The following is a 24,732-nucleotide window of genomic DNA, read 5'->3' as shown; positions in this document are numbered from 1 at the left end:
AAAATTCGATTTTAAAATTATTGTTTATTCAATAAGTACTTAAGTTGATAAGTTAAGACTGTAACCTGAAACCTGACAGAGGGCAGCAGTAACTGTAACAGGCGGAGGACAGGAGTCCTAGTGCGGCTTTGAAATAAACTACTCTGGGTGCCATCTCACTCGCGTCAGACAGAGTTCTGCGGGGTGGAAGGCAAGAGGGAAACTACTGCCCTATTTTTCCCTAAAAAAGTTGCATGGAGAATGCTACACCGAAAAAAGCGTGACTCTTAAATTAGTGATGACCTAAGTTTCGATGAATTGATAAAGTTCATGTTATGTTGGTTTTGAAACGGACAATAAGCGTTATTTGTAGTTTTTATTTCAATGAGCTTCGTGTTAATACGATGATGCCTCTACGACAAATCCGTCAGGACGGCATCCGGAGTGTAAAAAGTCATCAATAGTGATCAATGGAATGTTTTGCACCTTTGCAAATGCTAATAACCTGTATTACTGGCCTAACGGGAATATGTATAACGCTTTTTTATACATTTTTTACATGTTTTTTCAAATCCCAACAGGTATGGACATAGCCTTTATAAAGTGGGGTCACTTATACCACACTCGTTACGACAGCCCAAAGTATCTCATGCCGGGAGTAGTACAGAATGCTGGTACCATGCTGCTTAAATTAGTCACAGAGGTGGCTGAGATTGAAGACCTTTATGTGGAGGTAGGTGACATGGTTACATTATCGCAAGACCGAAATTTTCTCCGCAGTATCATTTGGCCGAAACTTTATACATATCAGAATACATACATGTGTAAATTTCACGCTTGTGATCCGTGAACAGGGTGGACAGAACCTTTATATGTATAGGTGTACCAGAATCTGATGGTAAATGGGGAAATAAAATTTCCATAGTAAGCAACACTCGGGTAATTGGATGAAAACGTCTTGATACATTGTTTTAAGTTTACGCGGTTATTATCATAATTAAAGCACATAATAACGGGTTCTTACCGCGTTTAAATGGGGATATGACGGGTCATCCCGTGATCATGGCACTTGCAACAGTATCGAAATATCGGGAGTCTCATATCCCCATTTAAACGCGGTAAGAACCCGTTATTATGTGCTTTAATAACGTCTTGATACTTTTTATTTTTTACTTCGTGTTTGTAATTTCGTGTTTTGACGTTTAGAAAAAAGTAACTGATTTGACTAGTTGGAAACTAGCCTATTAGTGATGATGATGATATAGGCGATTACCGGGAAACACTTCATGCTATGTGATGGTGAATTTCTCAGTCTCTTTATTTAAGAGCTGCGCTCTTATCGGTGGAGTAATCGCCTTCATTACTCCATAGATAGGGCGTGCAGAACGGTGGTTGCCACAATCGCCTTCCGTTCCGCAGTACGCCGACCAATTTCTCAATCGGTGATGTTCTAGCTAGAGCCCTACCAGAATCAATTTCCTTGGCCTCCAACCAGTACTGATACCGCTGCTGCCCGGCATCAGGGGTGCGCTTTTGAAGTAGCGGCGCCTGCTCGCTACGTCACAAGATCGTCATAGAACCTAAGTAGCATTTTATAGGTTAGCCCGTCCCAGTGAGCTATCCACTACGTTCTGTTAATCCTGTCGCTGTTTGGTCGGGGACTGCTTATTTTTATATTCGCAGCTAACCATCACATCTGATGGCCGTTCCACTATCCGCCACCTGTGGCCCCCTAAAAGGTCTACAGCTCAGCCTACTACTAATAATATTCTATTCTATTCTACTGATACCGCTGCTGCTATATCATGGTGAATTTATACCACTAATATTTGAATTTACAGAAAGAGTCCACCTACTCAGTGTACTATGACTATCTATACACGTTCCTCGTGACATACTCGTTGTCGGCGGCCCTGGCTATAGATATCATCGTCGCACTGTTTGGAGTGACTAGCGTCTTCTACTACGTGTGGTTGGTTGGCCTCAGTGAGTAAATATGTTTTTCATCCCTTCATAGCTTGCCTCTTACTTTGAGCTCGTATGTTCGAATCTAGCACAGGCCTAATAGTAAACTTTATTGCACAAAATAAAAGAAATAAAAATACGTTTACTTAAAACTAGAAATGTGCTTATATTTAAAAAAAGATTTAAGTTCTTTGCCATGCCATTTGCCATTTGCCATGTACTTAATTAAGAGACTTTTTGTAATTATTTATTTTTAGTTTGGTGCAATAAAGTGTATTTGTATTGTATTGTATTGTATTGTTCTTTTTTAAGATTTTTATTTTTTATTTTTGTTTTTGTTTCATATTTTTGTTCTGTAACTGTTTTGTTTATGGTGTAAATATTTTATCTACAGTCTGTGGATACAAAATGGCGACATTTGACGTTTGTATTTTAAAAATATTACAAATCCAAATTCAAAAATATCTTTATTTAGTAGGTAACATTTACACTTTGAATCGTCGATTTTTACATAACGAACGTCTCATCCGCCTAAAACTACTGCAGCTTCTCACAACCTGTATAGCCTGAAAACCTCGGCACAAGGCCCTAGACGTTCTTTTTAAAAAAAATACAGGAGTTGTACAGGGGTCCCCAAACTAGGCAATGCCTGAATTTTGGGGAACCAGTTATATTATAAACTAGTAAAATACAATGTAAAATACAACATAAAAAAAAAACAAAAATAAGCATTACAAAATAAACTGTAATACTGTGTGTAGGCCTAAACCAATGATTGTCCTATTTGTTTTCGAATTCATGATTGGATCATAAATTATCACGTGCTCAGCGGTGAAGGAAAACATCGCGAGGTAACGCACATACCCGAGAAATGCATTTTCGGATGGCCTAACTTGTATTGGGCTGGTTTTCCCTTCGCGTGTTGGAAGGTCAGAAAAGCAGTCGCTTCTGTAAAAAACCGGACCTGTCAAATCTTCAGGTTACGTAAGCGGTCTTCTTCTTTGCGAGTCGATGGCGATCGATACTAAATTTTTGCTGACCAATAATTGGCCACGCTTACGGCACGCTATTGTAGTGAGATAAGTTATATCTACTATGTATAAGGTACAAACTGTAATCTTTTATAATGTTTTAAATAATCCCTCATCGCCACGATACCTGCGGGAGCGTTTCACGTATTTCGCCTCATCTGGTCGCACTCACCGTCCCCTTTACAACTTGCACCTGAAAACTCCCCCCTATTCTACGCAAATGTACGGTGACTCTTTTACCGTGCAGGCCGTCAAACTGTGGAACGCGCTACCCAGGGACACTCGGGAATGTGACACGGTGGGTAGTTTTAAAAGGAACTTGAAGGATTATTATTTGAGTCTTGCTTAAGTTGCATTAGTCGTATTTGTATGCGTTTACTTATTTATTTAGGTATATATATATATATATATATTGTATATAGTGTGTATTTTTTATAAACCAATATAGAAAGTATATAATATGTTTATATATTTATGAAATATATATTATATTATAATTTATTTAAATGTGGTTTGTAGGTTTAGGTTAATATTGTGTCTTATATTAGTATAAGTAATTTCTAAATAATTTGTACGCGTATGTATGTCTATCTATATAATATTATACGTTGAAAGTCTCTCTTGTCACGTAGGTCAGCTGGAAGAAATCTCTTTGTTTAGAGATAAGCTTGCCTGTACTATCTGTTTTCTTTGTATGTTTCTTGTGTCTGTTTCATTGTGTACAAATAAATAAATAAATAAAATAAATAAATAAGAAATATATGATCACTCTAAAACTAGCATTCACTGGTTTCACTCATCTCCTCGATCAGTCCGATAGTACATGGCGACCCTGCCTTTGGAGATACGCCTTTGGAGACACGCTCCGTAAAAACGGGATAACGCGAGAGAGATGATGATGTTTTATATTCCAGGATGGTCATCAGTCCAGGAGTTACTGTTCTCGGTAGTCGGTCGCATGGTCAGCATGGCGGCTGGTATAGTGGTCACCGCTATATTGGTTCCTATCAGCGTTGCTAGCACCACGCAACTCAGGTATTGTAATATGTATTATAATTATTTATTTCTTATTCGTACAAAGCGGGACAGACATAAGAAACATATCATCATAAACTGCCTATATACGTCCCACTGCTGGGCACAGGCCTCCCCTCAATCAACCGGAGGGGGTATGGAGCATACTCCACCACGCTGCTCCACTGCGGGTTGGTGGAGGTGTTTTTTACGGCTAATAGCCGGGACCAACGGCTTAACGTGCCCTCCGAAGCACGGAATCATCTTACTTTTTCGGACAATCAGGTGATTCAAGCCTGAAAAGTCCTTACCAAACAAAGGACAGTCTAACAAAGTGATTTCGACAATGTCCCCATCGGGAATCGAACCCGGACCTCCAGATCGTGAGCCTAACGCTCTAACCACTAGACCACAGAGGCTGTTAAGAAACATAATAAAAGATTTTTATGGCTATTTATTGAAAATTTAATAATAATACAGAACTCTATTAATAACATTTCGTTACAAGTCAAACACAAGAAGAGAGATAAACAGTCTTCTTCTATCGTGTGGGTTGTGAGGTGGATTACCAACCGCATCAACCCTGGTGTCAGGGTTATTATTGAGCCGCCATAGGCCCCTGACATGACTCATGTGACGACTACGTACTTACATCAGTAAGTAGTAACCGGGACCAACGGCTTAACGTGCCTTCCGAAGCACGGATCATTTTACTTTTTGGACAATCAGGTGATCAGCCTGTAATGTCCTAACCAAACTAGGGAGCACAATGTGATTTTTGTGATTTGTCCCCACCGGGATTCGAACCCGGGACCTCCGGATCGTGAGCACAACGCTCAACCACTGGACCACGGAGGCCGTTAAATAAACAGTGTCAATAGGCAAAAATACCGATATACCAAGAGTACTATTTTTTATTTTATTATTATATCAGAAGCCCACGGCTCCACGGCGGCCAGAGGCACTCACTTTGAGGTCGCAGGTTCGAATCCAGCACAGGCCTAAACCAATGATTGTCGAATTTGTTTTCGAAATCATGTTTGTATCAAAAATTATTATTACGTGCTCAACGGTGAAGGAAAAAATCTTGAGGAAACCCACATTCCCGAGAAATACATTGTCGGAGGTATGTGACCTAACCTGTATTGGGCTGGTTTTCGCTTCGCGGGTTGGAAGGTCAGACAGGCAGTCGCTTCTGTAAAAAGTCGGACCTGTGAAATCTTCAGCTTAGGTAAGCGGACCCTGTGAAAAACGGGATAATGCTAGGATAGGAGATGATGAATTTGACGTATTTGTGACCAAAAATCTGTTTACCTGGCAGGTACCTGTCGCAGCCGTGGATCGTGGTCCCGATGTACTGGATGCCGTATGTGATCACTGCCGTCTGCGTGTCGCAGCTGTTCGACGCCTGGAGGACTAAGCGGGTATCTATAATTAACACTTTCAAGGACAGAACGTCTAATGACGTTTCAATTCCAAGGTGTCATACTATTATGAACCATCAATGACCCATGGTATCTGCCCGTGAAAGGGTTAAACATTAAACAAAGCAAAAAACAAGCAAGCAATAATAATAAATAAATATTTCTAAACCACAAAAAATAAATTACAAAGAAACTTAACTTACTTATCTAATAGCTACAAGCTGTTTTTTTTATAATAATATACTTTATTGCACTTAACAACTAGTTACATCACAAACAAGAAATGGACGTTTACAAGGGTGGACTTATCTCTAAGAGAGATCTCTTCCAGACAACCCAGAGGTAGTATTAGAGTAACTGCGGAAGAATAAAAAGAGGTGCAATATATTAAATACATTATAATAATTATATCTACATATAAAACAATTTTACAACATTAGCAACAGAAACAGGCAAGCATGAAGCGATTGATGAATGTGGAGGAAGCAAGAGAAGTGTGTCAGGATCGAAGCAAATGGAATTCTATAGTCTCTGCTTACTCCGGAGGGAAATAGGCGTGAGTTTATGTATGTATGTATATATGTATAATTAAACATCATTTGATGCTTGTACTTGGCGAAAAGTAACAAAAAAACTCTTCAAAGGTACTCATGACTATAAAAATCCGAACTTACCCAATAAAAAATTAAGAACAGAAACAGAAATTACATATAATCATATAATATAGAGCGACAAAGAAGACGGATGAAAGAAGAGTACATATGGCAGAGATGTGAATGGTGGCCTCTTGAAATGGATGTGAAGTGTGACCAGAATGGACAAGATTAGGAATGAATATACAAGGTGTTAGTGACTGACGAATACTGAGGGGAATGATTCCGACCATGACTCTGAGTTAATATTAAGTGGACTTTCCTGTCGGAAAATTCATGAAAATTTTCGCATGTTTTAAATTATTTTCAGTTCCATGCTTTTGTCAGAATCATCCCTTAAAGTTTTCGCTACGATGTCACTAACATCCTGTATTGAAGGAAGTCTGAAAGTAGCGCCGGTCACTGATGAATTGAGCAAAAGATTAGCATGGAATGGGCAAGTTATGAGGATGAATGTGGATGGATATAGGGGTAGGGGATCTAGCCATAGAGGCAGCCAATCAGCTCGCGACACCAAACACTTCAGGACCCCGATACCGACCCCGCCGGCGTGGTCGACGATTTCCCTCATTCAGCGCTTATCGCTATCGACCCACTAGGGTCGATTAATTCTTTCAAATATTTTTCCTCTCAGACGACGCCCTGAGCCGAGGTCGCGCTCAACTGGGCACCCTCAGGCCTGTTGTCTTAAACGTTGTACCGGGTGAGAGCCTTCAGCGCTCCCCATTTGTCCGGCCAAGTAGTTAATGCCATCTGCGGCAAATCTACAATAAGTCACGTCAAAAAAAAAGGGGGTAGGGCACGACCCAAGAAAGTGTGGATGGATTGGGTAAAAAATGATATGTGTGTGAAAGGTGTGAGTATCGTGATGACTGACAGAAATTAATGGAATAAGAATACATATTGTGCCCACACCTAGAGTGGAATAAGGCAGGAGGATGATGGTTAGAATTATAATCTATCCCTTTATTTAAGAGCTGAGCTCTTGTCGGTGGAGTAATCGCCATTCCTCTCTTCTTCCCGCCAAATCCTTCACTTTCTACGCGACCTGCACCTTCTCATTTATTTGTTTCATAAATGTTCTCCTATAGGTCTACGCCTTGCTCTCTGTCCTTCAATTTTTCCTTCTATGATGTATGTTCTAGAATTATAACCATCATCACTAATTTAAGAGCCACGCTCTTTTCGGTGTAGCATTCTTCATTCATGTCTATCAAAGACCAATTCCTTCACTTCCTTACAAGACACGACGTTCGCCTTCTCTTTAATCTGTTCCATGTAAGCTCTTCTTGTTCTTTCCCTTTCTTTCTTTCCTTGTAGCTTCCCTTTTTTGATGTTTTAATAAATTCGTCGTGTCTTATTAAGTGTCCAATCATCTTGCCTCTTCTGTCCTCAATAACTCTCAATATTTGCCTCTTCTCCTACTCCTACTCTCTCTCTTTTCTTCTCTTACTAGCACTTCCTCAATAGTAACTCTTTCAGTCCAACTATTTCTTTCCATCTTCCTCCAACACCACATTTCAAGCCTCGAGTCTCTCTCTGTCTTTCTGTGTCAGCGTCCACGAAATATAATCGTGTGTGTAAATTTCCAGAGTGGTTTAAACCGTTCGATCCGTTCTCTGCAAGCGCAAGCGGCCACCCGGCTGCTCCTGTCGGCAGTGCTGCTGGTGCTGTGCTGCGTGCCCGCTGTGACCACCATGCGGTACATGTTCACCGTGCCACTGCTCATCATGTCCGTCATGTCGCTCGTCTCACTCACACTCGTCAGATACATCAAACTCACAGGTTGGTACTGTTTATTTTAGACTTTCCGAATAATTGATTGTTTTCCTCAAATTATACATTGTTTTAAGTTTACGCGGTTATTATCATAATTAAAACACATAATAACGGGTTCTTACCGCGTTTAAATGGGGATATGAGACTCCCGATATTTCGACACTGTTGCAAGTGCCATGATCACGGGATGACTGATGAGATTGGAGTGGAGTAGGTAGATCCATAATTTTCTACGGGCAGACATATCTGTCTACCCTCTTTCTTTGCCGCTTGTTTATGTTTTATGTTTTTGATATCGGAATGTTCGGAATGTTCCTCAAATTAATTTAAATATCGATGTTAAAAATTCTACAATTATATCAATTTTAATAAATTAACCGATCTAATAATTGATAGATAATATAATCGTAATCTATTATATCGATTATATCTCAATCGATTACTCCGATATAATCCACTATATTGTAATATTCGATTATTAATCGATATACAGTCGATTATCAAGCAACACTAGTTTATTAATTTATTATAGATTAGATGTTGCCCGTCCAAACCACAGTGGAGCAGCCTGGTGGTGTATGCTCCATACCCCTTCCGATTGATTGAGGGGAGGCCTGTACCTAGCAGTGGGACGTATATACAAAAGCTGTTTATGTATGTTATGTACCCGCCATTTTCTTGATATAGAAGTTGTATATAAGTTGGTGTTTTTGTCTCAAAATGACGTCATCACGGTTACTTCACGACGTCATCATTAATTCCAAGTACGTCTTTGATATATAATTTTGAAAATTAATGATTTTTATTTATCAAGTGCAGTTTTCACTAACACAGTTAGCTCCTATCATCAACCTATTACGTTGGTCTAACAAAAAGCTCGGTGAAGTGTGGGTACTTAGTTTATTTTGCGATGGATGTACCTCTGACGACGCGGCTTAAGTTATCTTGTTGTGTCATTTACTTCAAAATGACGTCATGACGGTTACGTCACGCACGACGTCATCCTTAATTCCAAGTGCGTCATTTCGATTTTTGGTTTTGGGTTCTTCTCCCCCGCAGCGTGGCAGCAACTGTTGATGGAGGTGACGTTCTCGCTGCCAACAACAATGTTCCTGTTGTCTCTCAGCCTCAAGTTCACGGCGCTGCTGCAGCCCATCATGGGGCGCTCGCACACGGACACGCCGGATTACGTCATCGCAGCCGTCAACACGGGGCTCGCAGTGCTTGTTAGCTGCTCTGTGGTAAGGACAAGGGCGGATCCAAAGGGGGGGGGGGGGGGGGGTGTCATGAGATCATGGATATAAGCTTATGTGGGATGGAAATAAAAGCTTGGCAATTCAGCTCCGACACAGTTTATTATCTAAATATATAAAAGGAGAAACTGACTGACTCACTGACTGACATATCAACGCACAGCCTAAACGGCTAAACTTAGGCACTTGAAATTTGGAAGGGACTTAGCTTAGGTCCCGTAGAGGTGCACTAAGAATGGAATTCCCGAAATTCCCACGGGAACGGGAATTAGCGGGAAAATCCTTTTGTATGAAAAATCTAAACCACTTAAGTTAGACGCTTGAAATTTGGCATGCAGGTCACTTAGTAAACTTAAAGCTTAGTTGCAACAGGATATTGCAAAATTCCCACGGGAACGGCAGTTAGCGGGAAAAAAATGTTGTATGAAAAAATCTAAACTGCATAAGTTACATGCTTGAAATTTGACATGCACTCCCACAAACACAAAGATCTCTCTTTTATAACACACCACGCGGGCAAAAGCTAGTTATTACATATAATTACACTCCTTTCGCCATTACGGGAAAAAAGAAGTGAAAGTCACACCACTCATAGACTAATCTAGAGTATTGCCATAGACAAAAAATATCATTATACATTCGTTTCGTGGAATTTTAATATCCTATACTTATGTAATATTAACGATAATATTTTGAATTTGTCAGAAAACAAATTTAAAGCTCATGTAAAGCTTACTTAGCTTATTATAAGACGAATGATTACCTAAATGATAAACATGTCTGGTATTAAATGTGTTCCTCTAGTTATTAAATAACTTGTAATGTACCCTCATTGATTTAAAAGATGTGTTGCTGTTGCAGTTTCTTGTCATTTCTCCTCCTCAGCCATAACGCCTTGCGAAATGATGTTAATTCAAAAATGTTACATTGACCTTCAACAAGTTTATCCATGATAATTTACGTTGAATAAATTATTCTTGATTGATTGGGCGGAAGGCAAGAGGGAAACCACTGCCCTATTTTTCCCTAAAAAGTAGCATGGAGACCGCTACACCGACAAGAGCGTGGCTCTTAAATTAGTGATGATGATGATGAAATGATTCTGATTTTTGTAGTACGTATTATAAGATATATATTATTATTTTTACGTTCCAGTCGGGCATAGAGCTGCTGTTCTCCCGCAAGCGGCTGTGGGTGGTGGCGGGGCCGCTGGCGGCTGTCTGCGTCATCGTCATGTTTATCCCCTTCAGCCCCTACCAGGACGAGGGGCCCTCCACGCAGAGGCACTACTGGTTTGTGAGTACCTGTCCACAATACCGTCTTCACCATAAGGGCACACGGGGCCCGTGCCCAGGGCCCCCATTCTCGGGGGGCCCCGAAGGATCCACAATTTCTCTCACACATTTATTCTCAAAACATTTTTGTCGGGCACATTACACTTTTTTCACAAATCAGGAATCTTATCAGAAGGTTAGATTTGCAAGGCATATCATATATTATACTACGCCATTATATTATGGATGACTGCGACTTTTACAAAAACCAAAACACCTATGCTGTATTTGATTACCTATAAATCGATTCATAGGTACTTAGTAAAAATGTGTTTTTCTTTTTTTACTTTCCAATTCGATGGCGTCTGCAGGAATTAGCACCAATACCACCCTAATTGTGGATTACAACAAAGAGTTTTAACAGAAATAGATCCTTTTTTTAAAACATAAACAGCCTATATACGTCCCACTGCTGGGCACAGGCCTCCTTTCAATCAACCGGAGGCGGTATGGAGCATACTCCACCACGCTGCTCCACTGCGGGTTGGTGGAGGTTTTTTTCGGCCTTTTTTATTTAAATGAAAAACTTAAATGGTAGCTTTACAAATCATCCCCGCCAAACTTATGAAGTTTGATGACGGCGGTTGCCGGTTGGCCGTTTGATGGTTTGTTTGGTTTTGTGACCGTGAGCTTATGTTATTTATCCCAGCACACGGAGATAATAACTTACAACTACGCGGGCGAGGTGACGGCCCGCTCGTCCGGGGTGCTGGTGACCAAGCACGACGCGTACAGCACGCGGACCGTGCTCTCCGAGCTGCGGAGCCGCGGGGCCGCGCTCGTGGCCAGGACCGATTTCGACAGCGACTGCCAGCGACATGTGTTCTGCAATCTGCCGCTTTATAGGCTGCGGTTTGGCGATTACCTGTGAGTATATTCAAATTCATATTCAAATTCAAATTATTTATTTTCAGACACAGGTCCATAGATGTTAGTAACAATGCAAACTTAAAGCTAGGGTTAGTATAAAACAGAGCAAATGAAAACTTAAGAGAGGTGGAGCTTCACCCATCGGCGCAGCAATGGGGAGTCCCACTTATCAGCAAACACACTCAGAATGGTGTTGTGTATATTATTATCATACACACATAACTTCAAGCCTATTTCCCGATGGGCTAGGCAGAGACGACAAATTCAACTTACTACGATCCCGACACACCGCTTTCGCTTAACGGCCTCCGTGGTCCAGTAGTTGAGAGTTGGACTCATGATCCGGAGGTCCCAGGTTCGAATCCCGGTGGGGACATAAAATCACTTTGTGATCCCTAGTTAGGTTAGGACATTACAGGCTGATCATCTGATTGTGATTGTGGTGTTGTGATGTCATAAAATAAAAAAATATTACATTTTTTTAAATTAAAATTCATAAATAAGTTAAATAGAAAAAAAGAAAATGTTTTTTGTCACCTTTAGATCTGTCTTTATTTATTTAGCACTTAATCAAAATTGATTTAATTAATAATTATTTATTAATAATTATTTATTTTTATTTTTTTAATTTTTCTATGACCTAGGCAACTACCCAATTAGGTTTTCTGCGCCTAGAACGTTACACAAGTGTTTATTGTGAGGTCATAACTTTGTGTTTTCATACAAATTGTAGTTTTTTTTTTAATGAAAACGACTTATAACTGAGAAGATAAATAACTTTTTTATTCCTCTTCAGCTTGACAGCGCTAGCGTGAGTACTGTTTGATTTAAAATGGATATAGTTTTTTTTTTTAAGAGTTGAGTAAGTAGAAAAAGTAGATTAGAGTAATTATATAACCTAATTAAAAATATTATGCTTCTATGCTGTTCTGGGAGCATATAAAAAACATAGAACACGTTCAGCTGCTTCTCTTCCCGGGCATGTCGTAAAAACCGACAGAGGGATTGTGTCCTCTAACATGATGGACTAATGTTATGGGCGATAGGTTGATCCCTTATCACCAAAAGGTTCATCATATCCATCTTTGGACTTCGTATCAACAGTGGCTGCAAGTTGTCTTTGATTACTTGTGGCTCTGCCCACCCCATTAGGGATTACGGGCGTGAGTTTATGTATGTATGTATGTATTAAAAATATTTATCAGTAAGTATCTTCTGTATTGTACATCTTTAGCAGAGAGAAAATGACAGGTATAACAACATAACATTAGATGGTGTGTACATACGGGAGACAGCACCATTGTATTATTAATTTTAATTAATTATTAATTATACATGTATTAATAAAATATAATCATGAGACAATTTCCTACAAGCACTAAAATAGGTATATGAGTAATGCATTTTATAACTAGAAATAATATTATTATTATATTATTTATTATTAATTAATATTAATATTATTATTGATGTGATGTAGTAGATTATTATAATTTAGGCCGATACTAATTTTGCATGTTGACACAATTTGCATGATGTCTATTATTACGTTGACGATGGTAATGTAAATCATAATAGTAATTGCCATCGTCAATTTTGTGATACAAATGACGATGACGACTCTGATGACGACAGTCACAATCACCATTCGCAATTGTGATCGCCAATTGCGATTGTGACAATGAGTTGTCCCAAACACGAGGATTGTATTGATTTTTGGTAAATAAATAATTTTGATTTTTTTTTGGCGATTGTGACAATAGCCAATGTGACGATAGCCATTTTGACGATGACGAGTGTGACGATGAAGAGTGTGACGATGACGATTGTAACGATGGCGATTGTGACGTTGGTCATTGTGACGATGGCCATTACGACGATGACGATTGTGACAATGGCGATCGTGACAATAGCCATTGCAACGATGGCGATTGTGACGATGACGAGTAAGACGATAACGAGTGTGACGATGACGATTGTGACGATGACGATTGTGACGATGACGATTGTGATGATGGCGATTGCGACGATAGCGATAGTGACGTTAGTCATTGTGACAATAGCGATTGTAACGATATCCATTGTCGTTGGTCATTGTGATGATTATGAGTTCTGACTATGCTGACTGTGATCGTAACAATGACGATGACTATAGAGATCACAAATAATGATTACGTTACGTTTCCAGCCGAGAGAGCCTGTTCCTGTCGACGGGTCCGCCGGCGCCCTTCACTCCGGAGGCGTCAGTGCGGGTCACATCTAAGACTTGTACCGGAGAGACATGCACCTTCAACTTCGTTATGACGGGTAACTTAACATCCTACCATTATCCTTCCCCGCTGGCGTGGTCGACGACTTCCCTCAATCAGCGCTTATCGCTATCGACCTACTAGGGTCGATTAATTCTTTCAAATATAATCCTCTACGTCGACGCCCGGCCTGGGTTCGATTCCCGGTGGGGACATATCACAAAAAATACTTTCTGGTTCCTAGTTTGGTTAGGAAATTACAGGCTGATCACCTGATTGTCGGAAATTAAGATGGTCCATGCTTCAGAAGGCACGTTAAGCCGTTGGTCCCGGTTACTACTTACTGATGTAAGTGAGACCTCAATAGTAACCCTGACACCAGGGCTGATAATAACTAGAGGAACACATTTAATACCAGTCATTTTTATCATTTAGGTAATCATTAATCTTGTAATAAGGCTTTTTACATAAAGGGAGCTTCACATGAGCTTTAAATCTATTTTCTGACAAAATTAACATGTCTAGTATTTTATTGTAAAAACGTACATAACCCCAAAAAAGATGAATTTCATTTACTTAATCTATAATTTTGAATAGCAATTTTATTTTTATTCCTTGTATTGTAAGTATGCTTTTCACAGTTTCTCGGAAGGAGAGAGGCCTTTGCCCTGCAGTGGGACAGCTAGGGCTATTAAATAATTAATGATTAATAATAATATTCAAATTCAAAAATATCTTTATTCAGTAGGTAACATAGTTACACTTTGAATCGTCAATTTTACATAACGAACGTCTCATCCGCCTAAAACTGATTAAATGATTTCTTTACTGTATAGTACAGTCATGAGCAATATAATGTACCCACTTTAGGACTCTGTCGCACTAACATATTTGACATTTAGTGAGACTTACAGTTCAATTTGTCAAAAAAGTTAATGTGAAATGGTACCAAATACATATTAATGCTCGTGACCGTACACCCATCTACCCACAGGTCCCCCCCACAACACGCTGACCCTGTGGCCGCTGCCACAAGTAAACCTGACTTCATGGAGCTTCTCATCGCCAGCACTCCCCTCCCTTGAGCACGGCGGCCGACCAGTATACGTCATAGTACATTCCACGGCGACATGGTCCGAGGTTCTTCAGCCGCTCAACTTCACAGTCAATTTTATTGTAAGTTCCTATAGTGTGTTAGTGACACCTTTTTTTTTTGACGTGACTTATTGTAGATTTGCCCCAGATGGCATTAACTACTTGGCCGGACAAATGGGGAGCGCTGAAGGCTCTCACCCGGTACAACGTTTAAGACAACAGGCCTGAGGGTGCCCAGTTGGGCGCGAACCGCAGCTCAGGGCGTCTTCTGAGAGGAAAAATATTTGAAAGAATTAATCAACCCTAGTGGGTCGATAGCGATAAGCGCTGATTGAGGGAAATCGTCGACCACGCCGGCGGGGTCGGTATCGGGGTCCTGAAGTATTTGGTGTCGCGAGCTGATTGGCTGCCTCTATGGCTAGAGTAATCGGGTCGTCGGGATCGTATATTACGTCCTTCGGATGCCGATACTTCTCAGTACCGTCCCTAAGCGGGATGTATTCGGAAGGTTAGTGACACCGTAACAAATACTACGGAGGATAATTCATTCATTTTGACATTGATGTTTTTTGTATGTCGTTTCCATATCTCGGGCCTATGGGGTCCCGGACTTTTGGAAGGCGTGCGTGGGGCCGAAGCCAACACGTAGAGGCCCCTTAAGACAATTTACTCTAAATTTTGACATCAACCGGCGATTATCCCTCTATGCGTTATGGGAGTGCACCCAAAGATAATCCCCGGTTCGTGTTGGACTATTATTATTAATTCAGATTCTGGAGGTGATATCATGTGGAATTTCCGGTCGGAAATTCATGTTTTTTTTTTTCATTTTATTAATTTTCAAAGCCATACTATTGCGACGGAAAATTCCACTTTACGTCAGCTCAGAATCATGGTCTGAATCATCTATCAAAGTTTTCGTTACGAGGTCACTAACATCCTGTATATAACTATAAAATACGGCCTCTGTGGTGAAGTGGTTAAGCATTGCGGTCACGATCTGGAGGTCCCAACTTGGAATTCCAACTTTGTGATCCCCAGTTTGCTGATCATCCGATTGTTCGAAAGTATAATAATCTGTGCTTTGGACGGCATGTTAAGCAGTCGGTCCAGGCTACTACTTACTTAACCTTTGATCTGTGTGTGATAAGGATCCTGACTACCCCTCTCGTATGTTTGTGATAAGGATCCTGCCTGACCCATAGGACTGGTACCTGGATATTTTTACGTAATTATCCACTCTAATTCTATCGCAAAAGGTTTAAGTAAGAACGTAGTAGTTACATGAGTCATGTCAAAACATGTCATACGAGTCCCACGTAGTCGTTATGTGGCGAACCCGACTCGTCGACCAACTAGTTCCGCTCACAGGCAACAGATGGCGCCACCATTCAATAATGCAGTCCTAAAACGCGCTATCGAAGTTTACACAGCGGGACGCATATATCCGGCACATCATTCCCCCCCTCAGACGGGAGGTCGATTCAAGTGTTTCAGTGCTCTTCGGGATTGGAATATTGAAGTTGCGCCATCTGTTGCATGTGAAAGGAACTAGCTGGCCAACTAGTTGGGTCCGCCACAGTTACATAGTCATGTCTATGTAAGGGACCTTTGGCGACTCAATAGTAGCCCTGAAACCAGGGTTGATGGGGTTTTTGGTTCTTTGGTTTCATCTACCATATCGTCGCCTTTATGGTGAAAACTATGTAAGCGATTCGTTGAAAATCACCATTCAGATGTATATTTCTTCAACAAAAACTCGATTTGTTTTAGTTAATGAAAAATGTAGTTAAAGAAACTAGCTTATCTAACAAAACTTAACAATAATCACATCCGAATATCATCATCATCACCCAAGCGTCATCCCGTTTCTCACAGGGTCCGCTTACCTAACCTGAAGATTTGACAGGTCCGGTATTTTACACAAGCGACTGCCTGTCTGTCCTTCCAACCCGCGAAGGGAAAACCAGCCCAATACAGGTTAGGTCACACCTCCGAAAATTCATTTCTCGTGAATGCGGGTTTCCTCGCAATGTTTTCATATCCGAATGTGATTTTTTAAAAAGGCGCTTAATCTGTTTTCACCATAACGCGACTAAGTACCCACGCCTCACCGAACTTTCTGTTAGACCAACCTGGTAGGTGGTGAGCCGTATCGCCGCCTATGATGGTCGATGCAACTGTGTTAGTGAAAACTGCAATTAAGATAAATAACTCATTAGTTCCAGTCCGGTACCGGGGTTCGAAACGGCGCTCCCCGTTTGAGAAGCAAGCTTGTTGTGATTGAACGGTCAATCTCCCATGATTAGTGTCCTTGATAGTGTCAATGTGTAGTGACATGTCTTCCCTCCCCCCCAGGTTCCCCTCTCGCAGCAGGCGGCGCCGGTGGTGCAACTCACCCAGCACGCTCACAAGATCTTCCACCCCGAGGACTACACTCCCGAGTACCGCAGCATAGTCGACGCCGCGCCGCCATACTTCAACATAGCGAGTTTCCTTAGCTTCAGGCTAAATTATGTCTTCTAATTCTAGAATTATATTGCCACGATCAAGTCCAGGATGGTTTGAAGAAACGCCAGGTCGAGAGTACTATCGGCGAACATGCGTGAAGACTTTAATGAACTTTGTGGGTGACTTTGGTGGAGGAAGCGAAAGTGGTGTGCCAAGATCGTAGTGTGTGGAAATAGTGTGTGTATGTGTGGGGGGAGTGTGTGTGTGTGTGTGCATTATATTACCTCGGAGAAACTTGTGAAAATAGGCGCATCTAGGATTAATTCAGTCGGTCTGTCAAATTCAAACGCCCATACAACACAAGTAGACCTTTCTTGCATGAATACTGCTAAAGTATTTCCTTTTTGCTACGTATTAAAAAAAAAGAAGAATAGAACAATAAATAACTTATAAAATATGTCAAAAAATACTTAAATTACAAATTGTAACATGGCTTCTTGCTTAGTCAAACAGCCGTGCCTAAATTTTTAGAGGGTTGTTTTAGATTTGTGCCTAAAATTGACGTGTGTTCCATAAATTTTATACCTGTCAATCGACGGGTAATCACCCGTTCCTTTCCTTTTCGGCCGATTAGAAAATGACAGGTATAACTTAAAATTATTTAGGTTGTGTACTAAAATGATCACCATTATCATATTCGTATGCCCTTTACTTTTCCAGTGATGCCAAATAATATTTAAAACGATGTTTAACAGTGGCTCAAAGTGTATTTCTATGAGTAAATTAATATATTGGCCCCGATTCCTGCAGACACCGCCTAATTTTATTTTAAGTTATATCCGTCGAAAAGGAAAGGGACGAATGATTCACAGCTCTTAATTTTAGGAAGAACGAGTAAATGAATGAATAACCCGGGCGAATCAAAAGGCACGTCGCTGGTATGCAATCCGTTTGACGTGCTGTCTACTTAACTGTGTCGGGTTATTGACGGATGTAAAATTTTTAGACAGTTGGTTTAGATTTGTGCTTAAAATTGACGTGTGTTCCATAAATTTTATGCTTGTCGATTACCCGTCCCTTTCCTTTTCGGCGGATAAGAAAATGACAGATATAACTTAAAATAAAATTAGATGGTATTTACAGGAATTAGCACCAATATGTACTTAATTTTAAAAACGCAGGGCTTTTTAAAAAAGCCACGTTGTATGGAGCGTGTGAGGTGTGCTATTGGTTTATTGTTTTATGAGATAAATGTATTTATTTTGTTTAATTAGTGTGTGTAAGCGACAAGGAGGGAATGTTAAATAAAACAGAAAAAATACTTTTTGACTTTTATTTTCTTTTTCCTTATTTCAGTCCTTTTTAAAGTCTAAAACTGCGTAAATTATAGGTAACAGGTGAAGGCTCTCAACCCAGCTCCATCGCCAGTTAATCACATCTGGCAGCACGCTATATCATATTCGTCGTCCCTTCATCTTTATATTCTTTTTTATTATAGCGTTGGTTAATAGCGACATCTGTTAGATTTTCTCGTTAATACTTTACATTTTCAAATAACTCGTCATTGACATAAAATAGTCCACCAACCCGCAGTGGAACAGCGTGGTGGAGTATGCTCCATACCCCCTTCGGTTGATTGAGGGGAGGCCTGTGCCCAGCAGTGGGACGTATATAGGCTATTTATGTTATGTTATGACATAAAATAGAAAGAACGAAGCGAACTAATTGGTTCTTAAAATATGCGCTAGATGGCACTTCTTCGTGACATCCCCCTCAGTATTCGGAACGGTGTCACTAACACCCGATTCGAGAGCGTCCGAAAACGTGCGTGCGCGCACTAGCGCGTGTATGCACGCTATGGCCTTGTCGCTCTCGCTCTAACAAATGACGGATCTGAGTATAGATGTTTGGCGGCGAGGGTGTGCTGCGGCCAAAGGATGTTTTCGAGATACCGAAATGAGCATAGTACCCCGCTAGTCACGAGATGGTAGTGTGATTAGGGATCGACGATCCAACGGTGTTACGTTGGAAGTTGTATAAGTATATGCGTCTTGCTGTGTAAACTTCGATATCGCGTTTCACGACTGCTTGAAGACTGCATTATTGAATGTGGCGCCATCTGTTTCATGTGGGCGGAACTAGGCGGCCAACTAGTTGGTCCGCCACAGATGTAAAACAACCGATTTAAAACGTTTTAAACAAAATTTTGGCGTTTTAAACCTCAATCAAATCGTTTTAAACTGTTGAAAACTCGCCTACAACAATAAAAGAACTGTGTTTTAAACTTCATAATGGGCAATTTTTGGTCACCTGACGCCATGTTTCGTTTTAATTAGTTTATAGAATATCAAAAGAAAGTACCTACCCACGACACGAACCAACTAGAACTAAATAAACACGCTAACTTAATTATTATAAATAACAGTATTTACACATTCAAAAAAATATTTACACAGTTGGGTGAATTTCAACAAGTCTCATTTTTTTATCATTTCGGTGAGATTTTTTATTTCAATACTTTTCTTCACATATTTGACGACAAATAAAACTTTAACCTATTTTAAATTATGTGCGTGAGTGGGCATCAAATACGATCGAAACTTACTGAGATATTTAAAATTGAATTTTTATGAGTCCACTGAAATGATAAGTACCCACTGAAATGATATAAATGTACACCGAAATGATATAAATGTACACTGAAATGATAATGAGTCCACTGAAATGAATTTAACCCACCGAAATGATACAGTCAAGAAAAATTGTGCTGCTTAGCTAGGGTTCCGTACAATGTGAAGTTCGATTTATACATAAATAGCCTATATACGTCCCACTGCTGGGCACAGGCCTACTCTCAATAAACCGGGGGGGGGGGGGGGGGTTATGGAGCATACTCCATCACGCTGCTCCACTGCGGGTTGGTGGAGATCGATTTATACATTAATAGTTCAATACTTGTTAAATAAAAAATAGCTTAATACTATTTACTAATAGTAATAGATTGTTGTTCGTTTCTTTCATCGTGCAATAAAAAATGCATTTAGTTGTTGTCAATATGTGGAGCCGTGGTAGCCTAGTTGGTAGAACGCTTGCCTCTCACTTTGAGGTCGCGAATGTTTAGATCAGAAATGATTGTCACATGCTCAGGGATAATGCTAGGGGGATGATGCTTGTTGTCAATATGTCTTTTTTGTGACTATTGTCATTGCTTCTTTATTACTTACCTACAATTTTTTTTAAATTATATAGGTTCACGTAAAACCACAATCTCACCTCATGGTAAATGACGATGTGGTCTAGGGTGGATCGCACTTACCTAGCAAATGCCTATTCACCCTAGTCTTGAAGTCTCCTAGATTATAACGAGTTGGAAGTTATATCCATACCCAAGAGCTCGAGATGGTTGGCAATTCACTCGGAAAGTCCCAGTCAGGAGGAAGGGACTCCGTTTTGCGGTGAACAGACACGCCTGGGTATTGGAAGCGTTGAGTCCAACCTACTTGTTGTCACCCCAGTCTGAGACGGACTTAAGGGGCAGTTTCACACGATTCACAAGATCCTCTCTAAGGGCACTATCATCTCTGGTGATTACGCGTGCATTGGACATGTATCTCTCCGTCACTGTGCTATCGTCTGCGTGCCTAAAGATACCGGGCATAATCAGCAGATCATTGATAGAAAGAGCGTGGCGGAGAGAACAGATCCCTGAGGGACTCCGGCATTAATAGCATGTAGATCAGACAAGCACCCATCAACTACTACCCGAATCAATCTATCCCTATCTATCCAATTACATAGGCTAGAAGGGATCCTGATATATATCAAGGGACACAACAAGACCCTCGCCTTGATTCTAGATTGCCTCACTCCATAAGCGTGTAGCATACACAAGAAGAACATCAGTTGACCTATCTCTGAGTAAATTGTTGGCTTCAAGGTACGCCAGGAGGCGGTTGTTCAGGATTAGCTCCATTGTTTTACAAACAATGGAGGTTACCGAGATGGGGCGGTAGTTAGCAGGGTTGGTACGAGTGCCTTTTTTGGGCATACACTGTACATTGGCAAGGTTCCATGGTTTCGGGAATTGTCCTGAACCCAGAGAGAGCAGGTAGAGGCGTGTCAGTAGGAGACTATTCAGGTGCACAGTTCCGCAGTACTTTTGCTGGGATATCATCAAGAATACTGACCTTATTCACATCTAGAGTGCGAAGCATTTTTAGACGGCAGATGTTTGCTTCGACCGATTTGGCTAACGGCTAAAAGGTTTTACTACCAGCTCAGTCAGTTTGGCATCAATTTGGCCAATATGGTCGAAAAGTGCCCTGCGCATTGTCTTCTTGCAAGACTTTGCAGCGGTATTCAGGGAATTTTTCAGAGCCCTCATGTTAGAAGCTAACTTCAGCCCACATCCGGTATGCGGATTGATTAAAGCTTCTGCACTAGCATACTCCGCGATGTACCATGAGCGAGCCTTATCGTCAGATGATATGTCAGAAAATGGGATAGAGTATTCCATTGCCTGACAACTAATATGGCATCTCCGCAGCTCGTCGAGTCTTCTGAAGAAAAGCAAACCTCACGCCAAGGATAGCATGCGAAGAAGTGCCGCATCTCATCCCAATCTGCTAACGTGTGTCACCATATTTGCCTCGATCCTCTGGGGCTAGAATCAGGTGGGGAATAGACAGACACATATCTCACCAGACATTGGTCGGATGTTCCCAAGGGGGAAGTCACTGATAGAGATTGATATCGGTCCGGATCAGTTATCAGCTAAAGGTCCAAGCAGTTGGCGGTATAGTTAGCAACGTCAGGTACCTTTGTAACGCAATTCACCAGATGTGAGAGATTTTGCCACACATGGCAAAAGCCTGCGCCTCTTTGCCTGCATGGTTGGTCTTCTGGAATGGGAACAACCACTCTTGCTGGTGGGCGTTGGAGTCCCGGAGAAGAACAAGTTGCGCTGAGAGATACCTCCGCCGTGCCAACTCCACTGTCCTACTGAGGTAGGTGAATAACCTGGTTGTCTCAAGAGTTACCGCTGTGCGATCGGTAGACACTGGTGTAAACTACTTTATCCAGGCCAGTGTCCACCAGGATCCAAAGAATGGATAAGTCTGGGTATTCAAGGTTTCCGAGAAAAGCAGAAAGAGGAGTTTGATAGAAGGTTATATGACGTTTTCCAATCACCCAAAATGGTTTTGGAAAACCATGAGATCAGCTCGAGGAAAAATAAAATAGCCCCACAGAACTGTTCAAAAGGCCCTTAAAACAATACCTAATTCTGAACTAAAATTTAACACACGGATCTCTAAAACTTAACGGTTTTATCATTTCAGTGTTACTTATCATTCCCATGGACTGTTATTGGCATTTCAGTCCACCGAATCCACCGGAATGATAACACCGAGATGATAAAAAACAGGTTATTTTTGTATAAACTGTGAATTTGAATAACTATCGAAAAATCGACACTTCTCAAACAAAACAGTACTTGCAGCCGATTTAACACATCAATATGAAATAAATTGAACTAATGTAACACGAGTTATAACGGCTACCGAAATGATTTTTTACTGATTTTTTTTTGTCCCCCTACCACCGAAATGATAAATTTCTTTTTTTGGCGGGAAACCATTACATGCTGTGACGGGTATGTTCACGTCTAGCGGTCGAGCCGAACCAATGCGAGGTCTCGACAGGTAAGGAGGCGTCATAGACGCAATGTTGACGGAGTTAGACTACCAAAACTTACTGTCCTCTGAAATGATAACTTTTTTTCGGACAAAATTTAACTGCCTGTCAAATGTATGAGAAGGAAGGTAAACAGACAGAAATAGTTTTTGTTGTTAGATTATTTAATAATTTAACGAAATTCTATCAATTTAAATACCAATAATAGAAAATAATTGTAGAGCAAGACATTTTATAAGCGAAAATAGGTTACGGACAAGCTACCGAAATGATAAAATGACACTTTAAAAAATTTTTTCAGCGTGTTACAGTTGCTGAAACTGAATGATTTTTTTTGCCAAGGTAGACGACTACTTACTTTACCCAGAAAAAATATTCAAAATCATTTAGCAGAACTTTGCACTACCGTTCTCAGCCAAGACAAGTTTTTTTTTCGCTTTTGCAATTCACCCAGTTTATAGGTACTCCGTCATACCCCTACCTCGGTAAAATCAAGAAAATGTAAGCAATTATACTTAAGAAAAACATAGTCATCAACAGCAGCAGTTTGAAACCGAAAAAATTGTTGGTTTCAGTTTTAAAGGTTTTTTTTTCGTTTTAAACGGATTGGTTTAAATTGTTTTAAATCGGCCATCAATAGTTCTGAGTCCCATAAAACGATAGAAGTAATAGGAAAGTGTGATCAGCACCGTAAGCACGCGACTCTATCTCGCCGCAACAGAGATCGTCTGTCTCTTTCTGTGCGGTACTGTGAGAGAGGGACGAGAAAGAGTCGCGTGCTTACGGTGCTAAGCCCGTAGGTACTGGCAGATGTGGTTCAACCCTGCACACAGACAAGTGGAGGCTCTATACATTGCTATTTGTAGAGTTATATCTACATAGAATAACGAATAAAAATACGAATAGAGCGGTAACTCTCCGCACCAATTCGTCTCGGGTGTCGGCCTCACCCCCTCTGGATCTCACTTTAGTCTTAAATGGCCGTGTACAGCAGAGTAAGAAGGAGCGCGCGGACTGTTTGTCTCACTTGCACTTATGTGGCAAGGCACTCTAAGAATAAATGAAGATAAAGATTTTTATATGGATTGTCCGAGGAGTCGCGAGGCTAGACTGCAGTATAATCTTTGCATTTAGTAAGACTTACGCAATATAAATAAACAATGGTGCCTATTCGAGCGGGCACTAACTTAACCAAATATTCGTTTGACAGCTCTCAAATTCGCGCCGTCCTTCACATGCAATACGCGCAAGAAAAAGATGGAACTTATTTCGAGTGCTGTCAAATTAAGTAAATATAAGTCCCGACTTGGATGACAGCTCAATTTCATTACATAAGTACAGTGATGAGCAATATAATGTACCCAGTTTAGGACTCTGTCGCACTAACATATTTGACATTTAGTGAGACTTCAGTTCAATTTGTCAAAAAAGTTAATGTGACATGGTACCAAAGTGTATAAGTACATATTAATGCTCGTAACCGTATACGTATGAAAATAATTCACGAGACAAATTCCTTAGAACACGCGACTAACCTTAAGCAAAGCACAATCCCACTACAGGGTTATATTAGAAGACATAATTAAACCTAAAACTCATAAAACTAGCGATATTAAAGTAGGCTGGCGCGGCGTCGACTAAGCTGCGGTATTCGGGCGTGTAGTCTTCGGGATGGAAGATCTTGTGAGCGTGCTGGGTGAGCTGCACCACAGGCGCCGCCTGCTGCGAGAGGGGAACCTGGGGGGGAGGAGGACATGTCACTACACATTGTCACTATCGATGACATGGATCCTTCGATCATAACATGGATTCTTCGGAGCACGTTAAGCTGTTGGTCCCGGCTATTAGCCGTAAAAACACCTTCACCAACCCGCAGTGGAGCAGCGGAGTGGAGTATGCTCCATACCCCCTCCGATTGATTGAGGGGAGGCCTGTGCCCAG

The 24,732-nt window shown here is 40.8% G+C and overlaps 3 protein-coding genes across 11 annotated transcripts in view; 2 read left to right on the top strand and 1 right to left on the bottom strand.

Annotated features, from left to right (window-relative positions):
- LOC126377331 (endoplasmic reticulum metallopeptidase 1-like) overlaps nt 1-18,418 on the top strand; it is a 38,066-nt gene extending 19,648 nt beyond the window's left edge. For 6 of the 7 annotated variants that reach the window (XM_050025022.1, XM_050025027.1, XM_050025025.1 and 3 more), the window contains 12 exons: nt 561-712; nt 1,821-1,965; nt 3,890-4,010; nt 5,311-5,413; nt 7,659-7,851; nt 8,905-9,086; nt 10,254-10,394; nt 11,082-11,299; nt 12,099-12,113; nt 13,491-13,609; nt 14,546-14,727; nt 17,005-18,418. In XM_050025022.1, coding sequence (XP_049880979.1) covers nt 561-712; nt 1,821-1,965; nt 3,890-4,010; nt 5,311-5,413; nt 7,659-7,851; nt 8,905-9,086; nt 10,254-10,394; nt 11,082-11,299; nt 12,099-12,113; nt 13,491-13,609; nt 14,546-14,727; nt 17,005-17,172 — 1,739 coding nt within the window. In that variant the 3' untranslated portion in view covers nt 17,173-18,418. The remainder of the gene's footprint in view (nt 1-560; nt 713-1,820; nt 1,966-3,889; nt 4,011-5,310; nt 5,414-7,658; nt 7,852-8,904; nt 9,087-10,253; nt 10,395-11,081; nt 11,300-12,098; nt 12,114-13,490; nt 13,610-14,545; nt 14,728-17,004) is intronic. The other variant, XM_050025023.1, reaches the window with a different exon arrangement.
- The window catches only part of LOC126377320 (S phase cyclin A-associated protein in the endoplasmic reticulum), a 526,515-nt gene that overhangs the window by 277,042 nt on the left and 224,741 nt on the right, over nt 1-24,732 (top strand). For both annotated transcript variants that reach the window (XR_007567843.1, XR_007567844.1), the window contains exon 22: nt 4,191-4,274. The gene's annotated coding sequence lies outside the window, so the exon portion shown is untranslated. The remainder of the gene's footprint in view (nt 1-4,190; nt 4,275-24,732) is intronic.
- LOC126377332 (endoplasmic reticulum metallopeptidase 1-like) overlaps nt 18,417-24,732 on the bottom strand; it is a 31,801-nt gene continuing 25,485 nt past the window's right edge. For both annotated transcript variants that reach the window (XM_050025028.1, XM_050025029.1), the window contains one exon: nt 18,417-24,528. In XM_050025028.1, the coding sequence (XP_049880985.1) occupies nt 24,361-24,528 (168 nt within the window). In that variant the 3' untranslated portion in view covers nt 18,417-24,360. The remainder of the gene's footprint in view (nt 24,529-24,732) is intronic.

Source organism: Pectinophora gossypiella, chromosome 23, assembly GCF_024362695.1.
Source record: "Pectinophora gossypiella chromosome 23, ilPecGoss1.1, whole genome shotgun sequence".
Lineage (NCBI taxonomy): Eukaryota > Metazoa > Arthropoda > Insecta > Lepidoptera > Gelechiidae > Pectinophora > Pectinophora gossypiella.
The sequence above is the reverse complement of the archived record's forward strand: the minus strand, read 5'-3'. Positions and strand labels throughout refer to the sequence as shown.